A 14,092-nucleotide genomic window follows, 5' to 3' on the forward strand; every position below is an offset into this window, starting at 1 on the left:
TGAAGGACCCATGACCCAAAGTCATTAGTCTTTCAACTAATATTTCTCCATTCTAGTCCTTGCTTGTCTCTTAACCTTATTATACTAATCACAAGTTGAACAGAGAGAATAATGTGAGAACAAGTCCGCAGTTTAAATTATAGCCCTGATTCTGGAATTCACAAATAAAAAACTGGAGTTGTAGGAAAGTAAAGATTCTAACCCTGAACAGCAAAGCCACGCTCGGAGTCCGGCCATCTAGTATTCTATTGACGTCCAATCAAGGAAGAAGCAAGCAGACTGAGCAGTTTCAGGACCAGGAAGAAAGCAAGATGGAAGGAGGTACACTTTTGGAGGGAAATAAAGCAAGATGGAAGACCTTTTGTCAAATGCTGACTTCGTATCAACGATTACTGATGTTATTCGTTCAGCCATATAACAAGTGTTTATTTGAGAGTTTTCTCTAAGTCTGGCACCTACTTATATAAGTATTATTCCTGAAGAATTGGGGCCAGAGATTCGTCAAGTAATTCTCTCAGGGTCCACAGGATTTGAACTCAGAAATATATACTTCGAAGCTCGTACTCCTTTTCTTTATGACAAAGTGTAAGGGGAAATAAAAGAATATAACTGGGAGACAAGAAAGAGGATGAAAGGAAAACTCCGCTACTGAAAAATGATCCAGCCCCATAATACCCTGACTGCCAAACAAAACCTTTGTGACTGATGTTTTATTGGTCAACAGTGTTTCAACATAATTTTCAGACATCAAGTTTTTACAGATAATAAGTATTTTTAAATTCACAATACTCATTACATTTAGACAAAGATATTTAATTCAAAATCTGAAAAATTGTAAATTTAAGGCCTCCCAAATTCAGAAAAATGGTACATGAAGAACAGTGTTGACAGGAAGAGCCACGTAAGAAATTAATAGTTGCATCATTCTCTTGATACTTAATCACATGCTAACAAGTTACTGGTTTATGCCTTGTCTTGAGAACTGTTAGGTTATTCGGAAGCAATGTCATGTCTCATTCTTCATGGTTGAATTGTAATCCCATTATACATGTGGAATTTCTGTACAAATTGGACATTGGACATACACCGATTGTATTTAAGAAAAATGGTTTCCTCTATGTTCTATAGGCTGAACCACGGATAAACATATTCTATGAATTCAAAATTCAACCACTGTGAGAGGTTTTCTAGCATAAATCACTATTTCTCCTCTGGAAACAATAAACCATCATTAAAACATCTTTATTATTATTAATTTTGAAAAGGTATGTGGTTATGCGTTTTTAAACGTTATTTAATTATATACGCTGATTTTTATAGGTGAAATGATTTGATGTCTACAACTGTCTTCAATATAACGTGGGAGCATTAAGAAAGTATGACAGGTCACTGCTTGATAGTTGATAAACTAAGTGAAATACAGACATTTATCATTTCATTCTTTCTACTTTTATATATAATAAAAGATTTTTTAATAAAAAGTTACAGCACTGGAAGTAATATTGAGACCATTTTTCTGCCTACCTAAATGGTAAAAAATCTATCACCATGTTTGGGCACCAGCTTCTTCTCTAAGGAAATATTAAACATACTTTCCAGCTCTTTTTCTATTTCTTCCTCATTCAGTGTCTTAAACTCCACCAAATCCATGTTGTCCTTATAATTGAATATCCTGTAGGTGAGGGTGGAGCCCACTAGACAGCGAACCCCTTCTGGGGTCTGCAAGGAACAAAATGACTTGCTTGTAAACACAGATGCTGGAGATTCCTGAAGGAATACATTCACAGATTCAAAATCTTCAATTGTTCGAGGTTCAAGAGTGAAGGAGTAGATTTTCCGATATGCGTTCTTTTCCAGAAGATCAGAATTCAGAAATTCTTCATTCGGGATGTACTGCTCTCTTCTGATTTGGTCCAGGTACCAGATTCCTCCTTCTTCTGTAAGGCGGAAGATACAAGGCACCTGAGGCTGATCCTTTCCAGAAATTAACTCTAGAGGCTGCCACATCTGGTAAGAGCGTCCAAACCCAGCATCAGCTATGTAGTTCCTGCCATCGATGGTCACCTTCAGCAGGAGATGAATCATGGCCTTGCTGTATTTGTTGGCTATACTGTTGTACACATACCCTCCTAACATTGTGGTCTCAAAGCCAACGGTGGTGAGAGCCCAGTACAGAAGATGATTGACCTGGAGGCACCAGCCCCCCCTTTTCCTCCTCACAATTTGATCAAAAATGGCCTCCAAATCCAATTCCATGGCTTCCCCACAATGGATGTTAAGGTTCTCAAAGGGAACGGCTTGAAGCTGGTGCTGAAGAATGTCAGTTAATGTTTCCAAGTCCAATTTGTTCCTAGGGTTCTTGTAACCAATTCTTTCAAAATACGCTTCAATGTTCATGATTCCCTAGAGCAAGGGAAGCAAAACAAATATATTACTTTTGTACATAGTTATCTTTGATTAGCCTACTTATAGCAAATGCTTTTTAAAAATGTACATATAAACAGTGGTTATAAATATTTATAACCATAAGCGTTTCTGGTGTGCTTGTGCTGCGTTAATCACCTTCGTGTGCATTAGTTCACGTAATGATGTCAGTAACCCTTTTTAAGAAAGTATTATCATTTTTCCCATGTTGTAAGCCTGAGAAGTTAGAAATTCATACTATATGATGAGTGAAATGATAAACAGCTTACATGTGGTTTTCTTGGTGATGAATGAAAAGACATTCATAGTGGTATCAACTAGAATAGAGTTTATAAAGAGTTCCTAATATAAAGAGGAAAGTTATGTAATTGAGGACATTATATTCATGGAACTCGACCCACTCAATTTCCCCTTTAGCTGAACCTTACCCAAAGTTCTTCAAAGTTTTATATTCATTCACATGCAGATTTATTGATTTATTCAGTAAATAGTTCACTAAAAATCTACTGTGAATATACTACTGACCTAGTAATTGCTTGCCTGCAAAAATCTCACATTTTAGTGGGGGCTGCTATGACACAGAGAGTGAATCAAATAAATAAATAAAACATACAATTTCTTAGATTGTGAAAAGTGCTCTGGGGAAAATAAAGCCAAGAAGGAAGGTAAGATGTGCCCAGAGAGATCTTGAATTTCAAGTAAGCGGGTGAGAGGAAGCCTGGCGATGGCTCTAAGGATGTGAGAGAAAAGAGCCACGCCCCTACGTGTGGGGAGGATCATTCAGGAAGTAAAAAAACAAAAATGAATAAAAGCCTTCAAGTGGAAGCTGCCTAGAGTAAGGAAATAATGTTAAAGAAGTCAGGATGGCAGGGACACAGGGAGTGAGAGGGAGCATGGATTGACATGAGACGTGGCCTTTTGGCTTTTCCTCTGAGATGAGAAGTCACCGTGAGAAAGGCAGTAGGGGAAGGCAGTAGATTGGGCCAAGTGCACCGTTATCAAACCGGTATGTCTGGCTTATGCAGAGTGGGCTGTACATACTGAGCTGAACGGACAGACACGTGACCCAGCTAGGACCACTTCAAAGCACATTTGCTCTAGGAGCACTGCCTTGCTCGTGGATGGCATGTGGCCCAAGTCGGGTCAGTAAGACTCTACTGAGGGACTTTTGACGAAGCCTAAGCAGATGCTTCTGCTGTAGGGCCAGAAGCTGGTAGGATATTTGCTCAAAGCAACTGGGAGAACTTGTTGAAGAAGAATACCAACCAAGAATTTATCTCATGCCATTTGCAGCAACGTGGATGGACCTAGAGTCTACCATACGAAGTGAAGTAAGTCAGAGAAAGAAAGACAAGTACCATGTGATACGACTTATATCGGGAATCTAAAAAATGATACCAATGAACTTACTTACAAAACAGAAACAGATTCACAGACACAGAAAATGAACTTAACCATTGTAAGAGAGGAAAGTGGTGGGGAGGGATCAGCTTAGGAGTTTGGGATCAGCAGATGCAAACTACTACATATGAAAGAGATAAACAACAAGGTCCTGCCGGATAGCACAGGGAACTGTATTCAATATCATGTAATAAACCATAATAGGAAAGAATATGAAAAAAGACACGTATATGTGACTGAATCACTTTGCTGTGCACCAGAAACTAACACAACATTGTAAATCAATTAGACTTCAATATCGAAGTTTTAAAAAATTTGTAGAACATCTGTACAGTGGAAAAACCTGAAGCCATAAAGGGAAAAAAAGAATTTATTGAGTTGAGGAATAAAAGCAGGAGAAGGAAAGATGAGAAAAGACCTCAATTAAGGAGTTTTTGACATGCTGATGAGCCAAAAAAAGAAAAAATAAGTTCTTATTTTGTAAAATCCCACATGGAATAGGTTAGGTTTCTGTCCCCTGGTACCAGAGTGCGAACCCAGTATGAACACTGATTGTAACAGTGTTGCCCTGGGACACTGGTAAGAGGACATGGCCTGAGGTGACAGGTTACGCAGGGCCCTGCCCGTAGGTCAGTGGTGATAAGCTATGTGTTTCTGTTGTCTTTCTTCTGTCATTTCTTTTGGATTCTCTTATTTCTCTTTTTTGACCAGCTATTCTCTCCATTTTGCATGTGTTCCACCTTTCTCTATTCTTGATGTGTGCAATGTGATTTTCCCCAATCATCTATTAAGTTTATTTCTTCTCATCTTGACATGCATCAGTGTCCTTTCTCAACTTCTGCACAAGCCCCAACCTCTACCACTCAGACACAGAAAGAACAACTGGCATTCAGCCGGACCACGTCAGAGTTTCTTCCACCTCTACGTCCGGAAGCAGTGCTGGGTAAACATGGAGGTGGGTGATGTGAAACGGAAGACATCTGGTTTGGATGTGTCTGACTATTTAAAACACTTTTTTTCACCTGTTACCAGATAGTTTTCATCTTTTGAGACCATTCTTGCAAAGCAGTACACAGACACCAAGACTAACTGCTTTGTGGCGTGGCCCAGCCTAAGGGGCATGATATTATGTGCCTTCCCCTGGGTTTAATGGCAATAAGCTCAGCGTCTCTCTTTTCTCCCCTTGTTCCATTTTCTTTCAGATTCTTCTATTTTCTTTTTGACTTAGCTATCATTTCTGCATCTGTTCTTGATATCATAATGTTGATAACGGCATATTTCTCAACATTCAGACAAGCTCTAAGACCACCACCCAGGCACACAGAGAACAACCCCACGCCTTCTCTGGTCCCAACCCAGAATCTGTAAGGAAGAGAGATGAAGTCATTTCAAAAAGATGGAATCAGCGGGGTTGGCCTGGCTCTTTGATGCTTAGTTAGAACATTGTTCTTTCTACTAAGAAATTATTTTATGTTTCTTTTCAAATGTCATAATTTGTTTCCAACTGTTTTTCTTTTCTTTTTCTTCTTTCCTTTTTTTTTTTTTTTTTTAAAGATAGAATGCTGAGTTAGAATTTAGTAACTTCAGGCCAATTCAAAAGAAGCCAGGTTCTGTTAGTGACTTGGATGCAAACAACATCTTGTAACCAAATATGACTGGGGTATTCTGCTGTGATTCACAGTGAAATGTTGGAAAGACACAGAAAACAGTTGCCAGGAAAATACCTAACCGAAGACACAACTAGCCTTATATATTGATTTGTAGCATCACTGTGTAGGGATTTACCCTTGACTTTTAGCTTCACGTTTAATACAAGGGAACACTCAAGGGAGACAGAGAGAACAGACTTAGAGCATCTACCGAGAACTCTCAGAAAGGTACTTAATACCTTTCAAAGCAAATGGAAGTAGGTTGCTTTTCAGTTTCAATTCAGAAGTCTCAGAAACTTCCTCTTCTTGGACCAAGCTCTAGAAATAACAGAAGAGACAGTAACACAAACTGTGACCTCTCTTGAAAATACAGTTTTGTGGGCCGTAAGTAATAGCAAGTGCCTAAAAATCACAAAAGACAAGGGGAAGGATGATGAATGGAGTGGGCATCTGAGTGTAGAAAGTACAACCACAGGGGGTGGTGACAACACTGGTGGTCTCTGAATAGAAGAATCTTTTTTTTTTTTTTTGGTGTGTGTGTGTCGGGGAGGTAATTAGGTTGTTTGTTTGTTTGTTTGTTTTAAATGGAGGTAGTAGGGATTGAACCCAGGACCTTGTGCCTGCTAAGCACAGTCGACCACTAAGCTCTACCCTCCCCCAGAAGGATCTCAAGAGTGCTAGTACCTGGCTCCAATCTCTCTCTCTCTCTCTCTCTGTTTCATTTCCCACCCTTTTCCTTCTCTTTTCTTTTCTCTGTCCCAGTAAAGGCCATGGCATTGCACTGCATTTATACCACACCCCAGCCCCCACCCCAGGGCAAGTGGGCACCTGCTTGATTGCTGGATGGGAAAGGAGATGCTGGGCTAGCCCTGCTCAAAGGCCATTGGCCACCGGGGCCTTAATGTACTCCAGCAATCCCTGCATCTCCTCCACAGATCTGAGTTCATGCCTGGAGTCAGGCAGGGGCTGTGGGGGCCACTGAGCAGGCCCAGGGAGCTGGACACAGCTGCTCAGCTGAAGACGGTAAAAGTCAAACAAAGGAAGTCTCTGGGACAGAAGAACTAGGGAGGGGAGAGCAAACTTCCCATGGAGGGAAGGAATGGAGTCCTCCATGTTGTGCCTGAGGAACTAAACTGAGGGTCCAGGGGAAGGGAGTGAAATGCTGGCAACACAATCAGGGCTACAAGCAACACAAGTGCACTTCTGCACAGGAGTGGAATTTCTGTACCTTCTGCCAGGATTTCTGGCAGGACTGGAGAGATTTTTAAAAAATCGATGTGAAACTCACATGACCTAAAAGAAACCATTTGTTTTTTTTTCCCCTTGATAAAAGTAGATTTATAATCCAGATTATTTAAAAAACGCTGGTATAAGCTCAATGTTAGATATATGTAGGCACTTCAAAAAGACTTAAGAAGGGATTAAAATGACCCCAACCTCGGGGGGAGGGTGTAGCTCAAGTGGTGGAGAGTATGCTTGGCATGCCTGAGGTCCTGGGTTCAATCCCCGGTACCTCCTCTAAAAATAAATTAAACCCGATTACCTCCCCAGCCCCACCCCCGCCAAAATAAAATAATTAAATAACATGCTAATGAATAAATAAAATATTAAAATAAAATAAAATGACTCCAAAACCTGCCACCCAGAAAAACCACAGTCAAACCTATTCGCACATTCTATCACTTGTAAGAATATTTTCTTATGTATACAAACATTTTATTTTTAGAACCAGGATAATCCTAATTGTAATCTGATTTTTTTTTTTTAAATCAACATTTACATGGTGAATCCCTTTCCATGTCTTTTCTATGAGTGTTGGAAAACTGCACAGTACTTTTTAGGTGTCATACACACTGTGCTCAGCATCCAGCAGAACATTGATACTAGCAGGTTCTTCATTGGATTATTCAGTGAATGTCTGTAATCCAGCTTGCCACGCCTGTGACTCTTCCTGAGCGGCGGACTCCTCTCTCTCCAGAAAGGGCAGCCGTTAGGCATCCACATTTTATACCATTTGTTCCCATCTTTGCCTGATGGGTGAGAGGTACTGAGAGGTCCCAGCGAATCCACAGGCCAGCAGGGACCTAAGGTGTGGTCTCGTAAGCAAAGGATGAGCTAGCTACGGAGGTTCCATTTCTGAAGAATTTAAATTCAGAAATATTCAGAAGATGAGACAGCAGAGCAGAAGCAGAATTGAAAAGTTACAGTGCAGGAATGCAGAGGTCATAAAGGGCCAAATTTAGGGCAACATTCACCAAAAAGCACACACTGTGAGGTAAAGATAAGATACAGAGACAGAGGAAGCCAGTTGAAGGAATTCAAGGTTTCAGAATTTGTAGATACTGACAGGCATATGCAGAACAGATAAACAAGATTATACTGTACAGCACAGGGAAATATATACAAGGTCTTGTGGTAGCTCACAGCAAAAAAGAATGCGACAATGAATATATGTATGTTCATGAATAACTGAAAAATTGTGCTCCACACTGGAATTTGACACAACGTTGCAAAATGACTATAATTCAATAAAAAAATTTTTTTAAAAAAAGAACAATTCTGATGGTCCCCCCTTTGGATCACGTCCCACTCACACTGAAGGTAGCTCACTTCTGCAAATGGCTTTTCTTGCTAGAATTCTGTGAGATTCCATTTCCCTACTCCATGTATCTTTCCAATTCAAACCACTAATTCATCCACTCGGAGACTGACAGCTTGAGTTTCTGAAGCCTGAAGCCTAAAGAATGTAAATAACATAGTTATGTTGATCATTTAGCCACAAGACTTACTTAAGTGTGTGGATTAAAATAAAGCACGGAAGGAAAGTGAACAACTCGTGTCCTGTAATACATTTACAACTTCGTGAGACTACCGCTGCTATCTAGTTCTAAAATATCTCCCTACTCGCCCCAAAATAAGATCCCGTACCTGCCACGCCCCATTTCCTCCAGCCCCCGTCAGCCCCCAGTCTCCTTCCTGACTCTATGAATTGGTTCCACTTCAGCTATTGTGAGCAGTGCTGCCGAGGACATCCGTGTCCCAGTACTGTTTACTCCCTGTTTCAATTCCCTGGGTGTATACCTAGGAATGGAATTGCCCAGTTGAATAGTAGAATTTTAAGAGGTGCTTCTGAGTGGCTTTTCTTCCTGTGTGCTGTGGTTTTCTCTTCCTCTATCTTCCTTTCCCTTCTGATATCTGTTTTTCTTTTTTGGGGGCTGGGAGGTGGTAATTACCTTTATTTACTTTTTTTTTTTTTTTAAATAGAGGTACTGGGGATTGAACCCAGGACCTCCTGTATGCTAAGCAGGCACTCTACCAATTGAGCTATACCATCCCCCCTCCCCCATCCCTTATTTCTTCTGGTGCCCAGGCTCACTGCAGGGGTCCGACAAGCCCCCCACACTCACCAGAGGCAAGCGGCCAGCCCAGGGATCTTCTAGATGAGAAACAGCTGTTGCAGCCAGTGAGCTCCAGGCAGCAGGAAGTTCTGAATGGTTTTGGTTTCTTTTCTTTTCTTTCTTTCTATTTAATTATTTCTTTACCCTCCTGAGCAGAAACAGAAATTCAGATTTGTACCTGAAGATCCTCCTATTTTTAAAGTTGGCTCTGAACTTTTTAAACCTATGAAGAGCAAACAGAAGTGAGGCACTGGGTGGGATGCAGCGATATACACAGCTGACAGTTCACGACTTCCTGGTCAGTGAGAGGAGGTGGGGTCAGCTGTTTCGTGAAAGAGAAACTAACATGTGGCCCCAGGGAGGGCAAAGGTCAGTTTACCAAAGAAGAGCCAGCAGGCTGGTTGCTGTTACGTGGCCGCACCAGAGCAGGGGGGCGAAGCTCGGACTGGAGAGCCCACAGGGCTCCTCGCTCCTGGGGCTGTCTGCCTCCTCTGTCTCCTCTCTCCTCTGGAATTCGACACATCAGTGCTCAGGGCTGGTGTCCTCGGTCTGCCTGACAGGGAAAGAGCTGATCCTTGTCATTATGGCTCCGGGAGCCCCTCCCCAAGGGTCCTCCTATCATCGTCATGAGACTTCCCCCGAGAATTCCCTGACAACTTCCCAGGCAGCACAACCCAGCCTCACAGGGTGTTTGGGGTCATTAGAGAATTTCTGATCAGCTAATGCAGGAGGACCAAGAATGGTCATGAACTTGCTGCCTGCGGGACTAACGGTGCCCTGTGGGACACAGCTGGGGACAGAGAAGGTGGACATCACTGTTTCAATGATCCAAGAGGGAAATCCAGCCCCTGAAACTCACATTCTACACATTAGCTCTCTTTTCTACACTTTCATCCTCACAACCACCTTTTAAGTAAACTCTCTTCTTAGCTCTAGTTTGCTGAGGGGTAAACTGACTGTCAGAGCTGCTAAGTGACCTTCCCACGTCCTCACAGCTGGGATGTCACGTGGCTGAGACCCTAACCCAGAGAGTCTGAATCAGGGTCTGTTTTCTCCCCCATCACCCTGTACGGGACTTACAGCAGAAGGATTCACGCTGTGTGTCAGCCAAACTTCCTGAACTGGCTTACGGCCTGAAATTCAAGCCTACTCTCCCGGACTCACATTTGCAATAGGAAAAAAAAAAAAAAAAAAAAACCATCTCAAAGCATAAACAAGTCACTCACCGAGCTGCACTGGGGCCCACAACTAGGAACCAGGCTGACTGCCCTGCTGCCACTTCCGGGCCCAACCCGGGAACAGCCCTCGTGGGCTCTGCAAACGGCTCCACCCCCAGAATCTAGTTAGAACCCCCAGGGAGCTCTGGGAGATGTAGTTGTTGGGACTTGGGCTGTCCTGGTGCACGTCTCATTCAGATGTACTCAGTTGAAAGAGTGGAGAGTAATCACCTGCGGAGCCCTGGTCCCAGGCTGTGATGGGCGGGACCTTGCATCCCACACAGCTCCCGCTCGTAGGGGACATCAAGTCAGATGTCCTATGTGTGACCCCAGAGGCGAGGGTTTTGAGGGGATCCAGGGAAACCAGATGCATTGACCTAGAGGAGCAGAGGGACATGGGTGTCTTAAGTCACTCCCCCAGGTTACGACCATCTTTCTTTCTGAATTTCCATGAGGCCCCTCGGCTTCTATTTCTCTCCCTTTCCCCCCCGACCTGCAGTCCCGTTCACCACTCACGCCACCTAGAGGCACTGTGTGATGTGTTCAAGTCATGTCCATGGATGAGTGTGATATATATAAACTGGTTTGCTTTCTGCTCATGTTTTTAATTTATTTTGATGTTATTGGTCAGTTACTCTGGCTGTTTCTAATGCACTTCCCTCTACAGTTTATTTCCAAAACTGCCTACATGACACAAGTGTTGCCTCGTGCTCCCCCTTTGGCACTAACAGTTCTAGTCCGTGCCCCCGGTGTCTCACTGTATGGACTTGAGAGTCTCCACCAAAGGCTGTCTCTTGGCCTGTGCTTGGGCAGGCCAGACGGGCTGGCAACTAATGGCCCTGGAACAGCCCTCAGCCTGGCAAGAGAGGAGCGGGAACATCCGTACGCAGTGTTCCGCTTGCTCAGGTGGGACTACTCTGGCGTCATGGGCAGCAGTGTCTCCCTGTGTTCTCCAGTGACAGGAAGCTTCCATTCTCCCCAAAGGGACCTGCCAATCACGCATCCTTCCCTGACTCTCCAAGAGCTCCTGCCTCACTCTCCCACTTCCATAGTGGTGCTTCCTTAAATCATCTCCCGAGTAAGCTACTGAAGGCAAATCCCCATCTCAGGGGCTGGTTTTAGACGAAACCACCCTGAGATGGCTTAACTTTAACTTACCAGTACCACTGGTAAAGGACCCAGGCTGCTTTCAGCTCCTGGTTACTACAAACACCACCGTGATGAGCACTTTCCTACAGGCGCCCTGTAGGCGGGCGGGAGAGCTTTGCTTGGATATACACCAGGAGTGGACCGTGCTGGGGGACAGGGCACACGTATACTTAATTTCACAGAGCAGTGTTGTCCTCCTGTGTGGAAAGTTTCCTGCTGTCCTGACATCCTCGTTGATACTTCTGGTTAGCAACCTTCAGATGTCTGCCAATGTGTCTAAGGCCACGGCTCAGTGTGGTTTTAATTTGCACGTCTCTGATTCCTGGTGAGGCTGAGCAGCGTTTCATAGTCTCATTGAACCTCCGGGCTTGCTGTTTGTGAATTAAATGGCAAGGCACTGAGGAAGCATGCCTCTGCCTTTGCAGCCAGGGCTCAGCAGGGAAGGATGGACAGCAAAGAGATCTTGCTAGAAAACGTATTGCTGGGGAAGGATATGATCTCTGAATGCAGGTCTGGGGCTGGGTCGTTTTGGCAGAAAGTGGGAGAGGGAGTGTCCGGTGGGGAAGGGCTGTCGTCCCCTGATGCTGGGAAATCTGACACCTGGAATTAAAATCCAGATGGCAAGTTTATCATTCTGAGACTGCTTCTGTCATTCTAGCCGAAGTAACAGAGGCCCTTGAGGGTCTCCAGCAGGAACTGTTAGAGACACCTGGAGTAGGGGAGGCCTGTGGTTAAGGGGGCGTGAGACCTGAGTCCTGGATCCTGGTGACAGAGGGCAGGAACACCTGAGGATGCAGGGCCGGGACGTCAGTGGGCTTGAGAAGTTTTTCCAGCTTCCTGCGGAGTGGCCACCCAGACTGTCAAGCCAGATTCTCACTGCTTCCGAGACTGTCCATGTGGAAGGAGAGCAGAAACGGGAAATCCTTGAACTGTCACTGGGCAGTCTCCTCACCATAGAAGGCACAGAGGTACAAGCTGGTCTAGGAGTAGTAATAGTGATAACATGAATCTAAAATCCCTCTTTTTTCCAGTATGAGTCATAAAAGTTGTAAGCATTCTGCATTAAAATACATATATATGCTAAACAGATTAGAATTAATTTGTATATTGTAAATATTCTAAATTATGGTAAATTGTTTTATTTCAAATATTAAAGCATGCTACAAAGGTTTTTATTTCATTGCTAATAAAAGAACAAACTTACATTTTTGCAGATAGGAAAATTGAATTAAATTTCCCCTTCTTGATGATGGAAGCCAATAACCTCTAATTTAAGATTTTTCGTTGGTGAATAAATCTATTTTAAATGTTGCTTGTCAAGACTTCCAGTTTCTGCAATAGGGTAAAAATTTGGAAGTCAGTTCTCCCATTCTCACTGTAAGTCAACACATTTGAAAATCAAACAGATCCGTTATGGTATTGAGGACATGAGGCAAAACATTGCCTCAAAAAGTGGAGAGACAGACAGGTGCCTATATAGAATCAGAGACTATTATGTGGAAGTTCTGGACTAGAAGCCCTTGCTAAAGCCAGTATTAGTAAGAATACTTAAAAAAAACTTAAAAATTTTGGTGAATTCCTTGAAACTCGTTGCAGACTAGCTTGAAAGTTTAAAGCTCTAGATGGGGCGTGGGGAGTGCTCAGTCTCATGGAGGCCGCCACACTTTTGTGAGTTTTACCATCAAGAACCCAACCCAAGTTCTCACTGTGAAGACCAGAGAATAATGTCATGGGCTTCTGATAGAAGGAGGACAATGTCATTATTTTGAAATAAGCTCACAGCATTCTGTTCTCTCCCTTCCCTCAAGGGAAATTATAACAATCTAGTTAAAGTGAGGAAAGGAGAACCCCAATCCTCTCCAGCATTGCTGCCTCACCTAAGTGGGGAAGGCGTTGAAAATCACTTTGAAAGCTATACTTTGGGGCAAAGTTCAGGCTTTCTTTAACAGTTGAGACTGATGAGAAGAGTCTAGAATACTTATCTCCTCACCATACTTTATCACCACATCAATGATTCTACTGTGTATAACAGAGATTTGTAGTTGAAATGTTAAAGGTTTCAGACTCTATTTAATGAGGGACTTCTAGGCAATCCTGAGACAAGAGAGGAGAAGCCTTAGACATCCACAGCTACAGAAAACAGTAAACACAGCATCATTCCTAGTGAAATAAACATGTCTTCACACTAAAGGCCTATATATCTCAGTTCTCATTACCCAATACATCATGTCTAGATGTCTAGCTTCCAACATAAAATTGCAAGGCATGCTAGCATATGAAAAAACACAATATGAAGAAAAAAAGGAAGCATCAGAATGAGATTCAGATATGGGAGAGATTTTGGAGTTATCAGACCAGGAATTTGAAATAACTGTGATTGATATGCTAAGGTCTCTAATGGAAAAATAGACAACCTGAGAATAAACACACCTACCTAGAATTCTGTATCCAACAAATCCCTCCTTGAAAAGTAAAGAAGAAATAAGGTGTTCCCAGAAAAACAAAAACCAAAAGTATTTGTCACCAGTAGACCTGCCTTGCAAAAAATGTTAAAAGAAGTTATCCAGAGAGAAGAAAAATGGCATGTAAGTCAGAAACTTGGATACACATAAAGGAAGAGCGTTAGAGAAAAACTAAAGGGAGGTTAACAAAATCCTGTTTTCTTATTCTAAATTTATTCAACAGATAACAGTTTGTTCAAAATAATAATAGCAACAATATATTGTGTGATTATGGATTATGGCTAAGTGAAATGAATGGCAGAAACGTTCTGAAGGATGTGAGAGAGGATTTAGAAAACATTTAGAATGTTTTTTTGATTGAAGTGTAATTCATTTACAATATTGTGTTTGTT

At 42.6% G+C, this 14,092-nt stretch overlaps 1 protein-coding gene across 14 annotated transcripts; it reads right to left on the reverse strand.

Annotated features, from left to right (window-relative positions):
- Positions 1 to 398: 398 nt before the first annotated feature.
- LOC105086440 (arylamine N-acetyltransferase 1) lies at positions 399 to 10,173 on the reverse strand. 14 transcript variants are annotated; one of them, XM_064477409.1, is made up of 6 exons: positions 10,099 to 10,173; positions 9,252 to 9,425; positions 8,882 to 9,020; positions 8,069 to 8,211; positions 5,714 to 5,792; positions 399 to 2,403 (listed from the first exon to the last, which is right to left on the reverse strand). In XM_064477409.1, exon 6 carries the CDS (start codon positions 2,395 to 2,397, stop codon positions 1,525 to 1,527), a length of 873 nt encoding a protein of 290 aa, XP_064333479.1. In that variant the 5' UTR covers positions 2,398 to 2,403; positions 5,714 to 5,792; positions 8,069 to 8,211; positions 8,882 to 9,020; positions 9,252 to 9,425; positions 10,099 to 10,173; the 3' UTR covers positions 399 to 1,524. The 14 variants fall into 14 exon arrangements, 13 of the variants coding, with proteins under 13 accessions (XP_064333479.1, XP_064333477.1, XP_064333482.1 ...); XM_064477407.1 differs by having other exon boundaries at positions 8,882 to 9,095; XM_064477412.1 differs by having other exon boundaries at positions 8,882 to 9,377.
- Between the last annotated feature and the right edge of the window lie 3,919 nt (positions 10,174 to 14,092).

This window comes from Camelus dromedarius, chromosome 22, assembly GCF_036321535.1.
Source record: "Camelus dromedarius isolate mCamDro1 chromosome 22, mCamDro1.pat, whole genome shotgun sequence".
Taxonomy (NCBI): Eukaryota; Metazoa; Chordata; class Mammalia; order Artiodactyla; family Camelidae; genus Camelus; species Camelus dromedarius.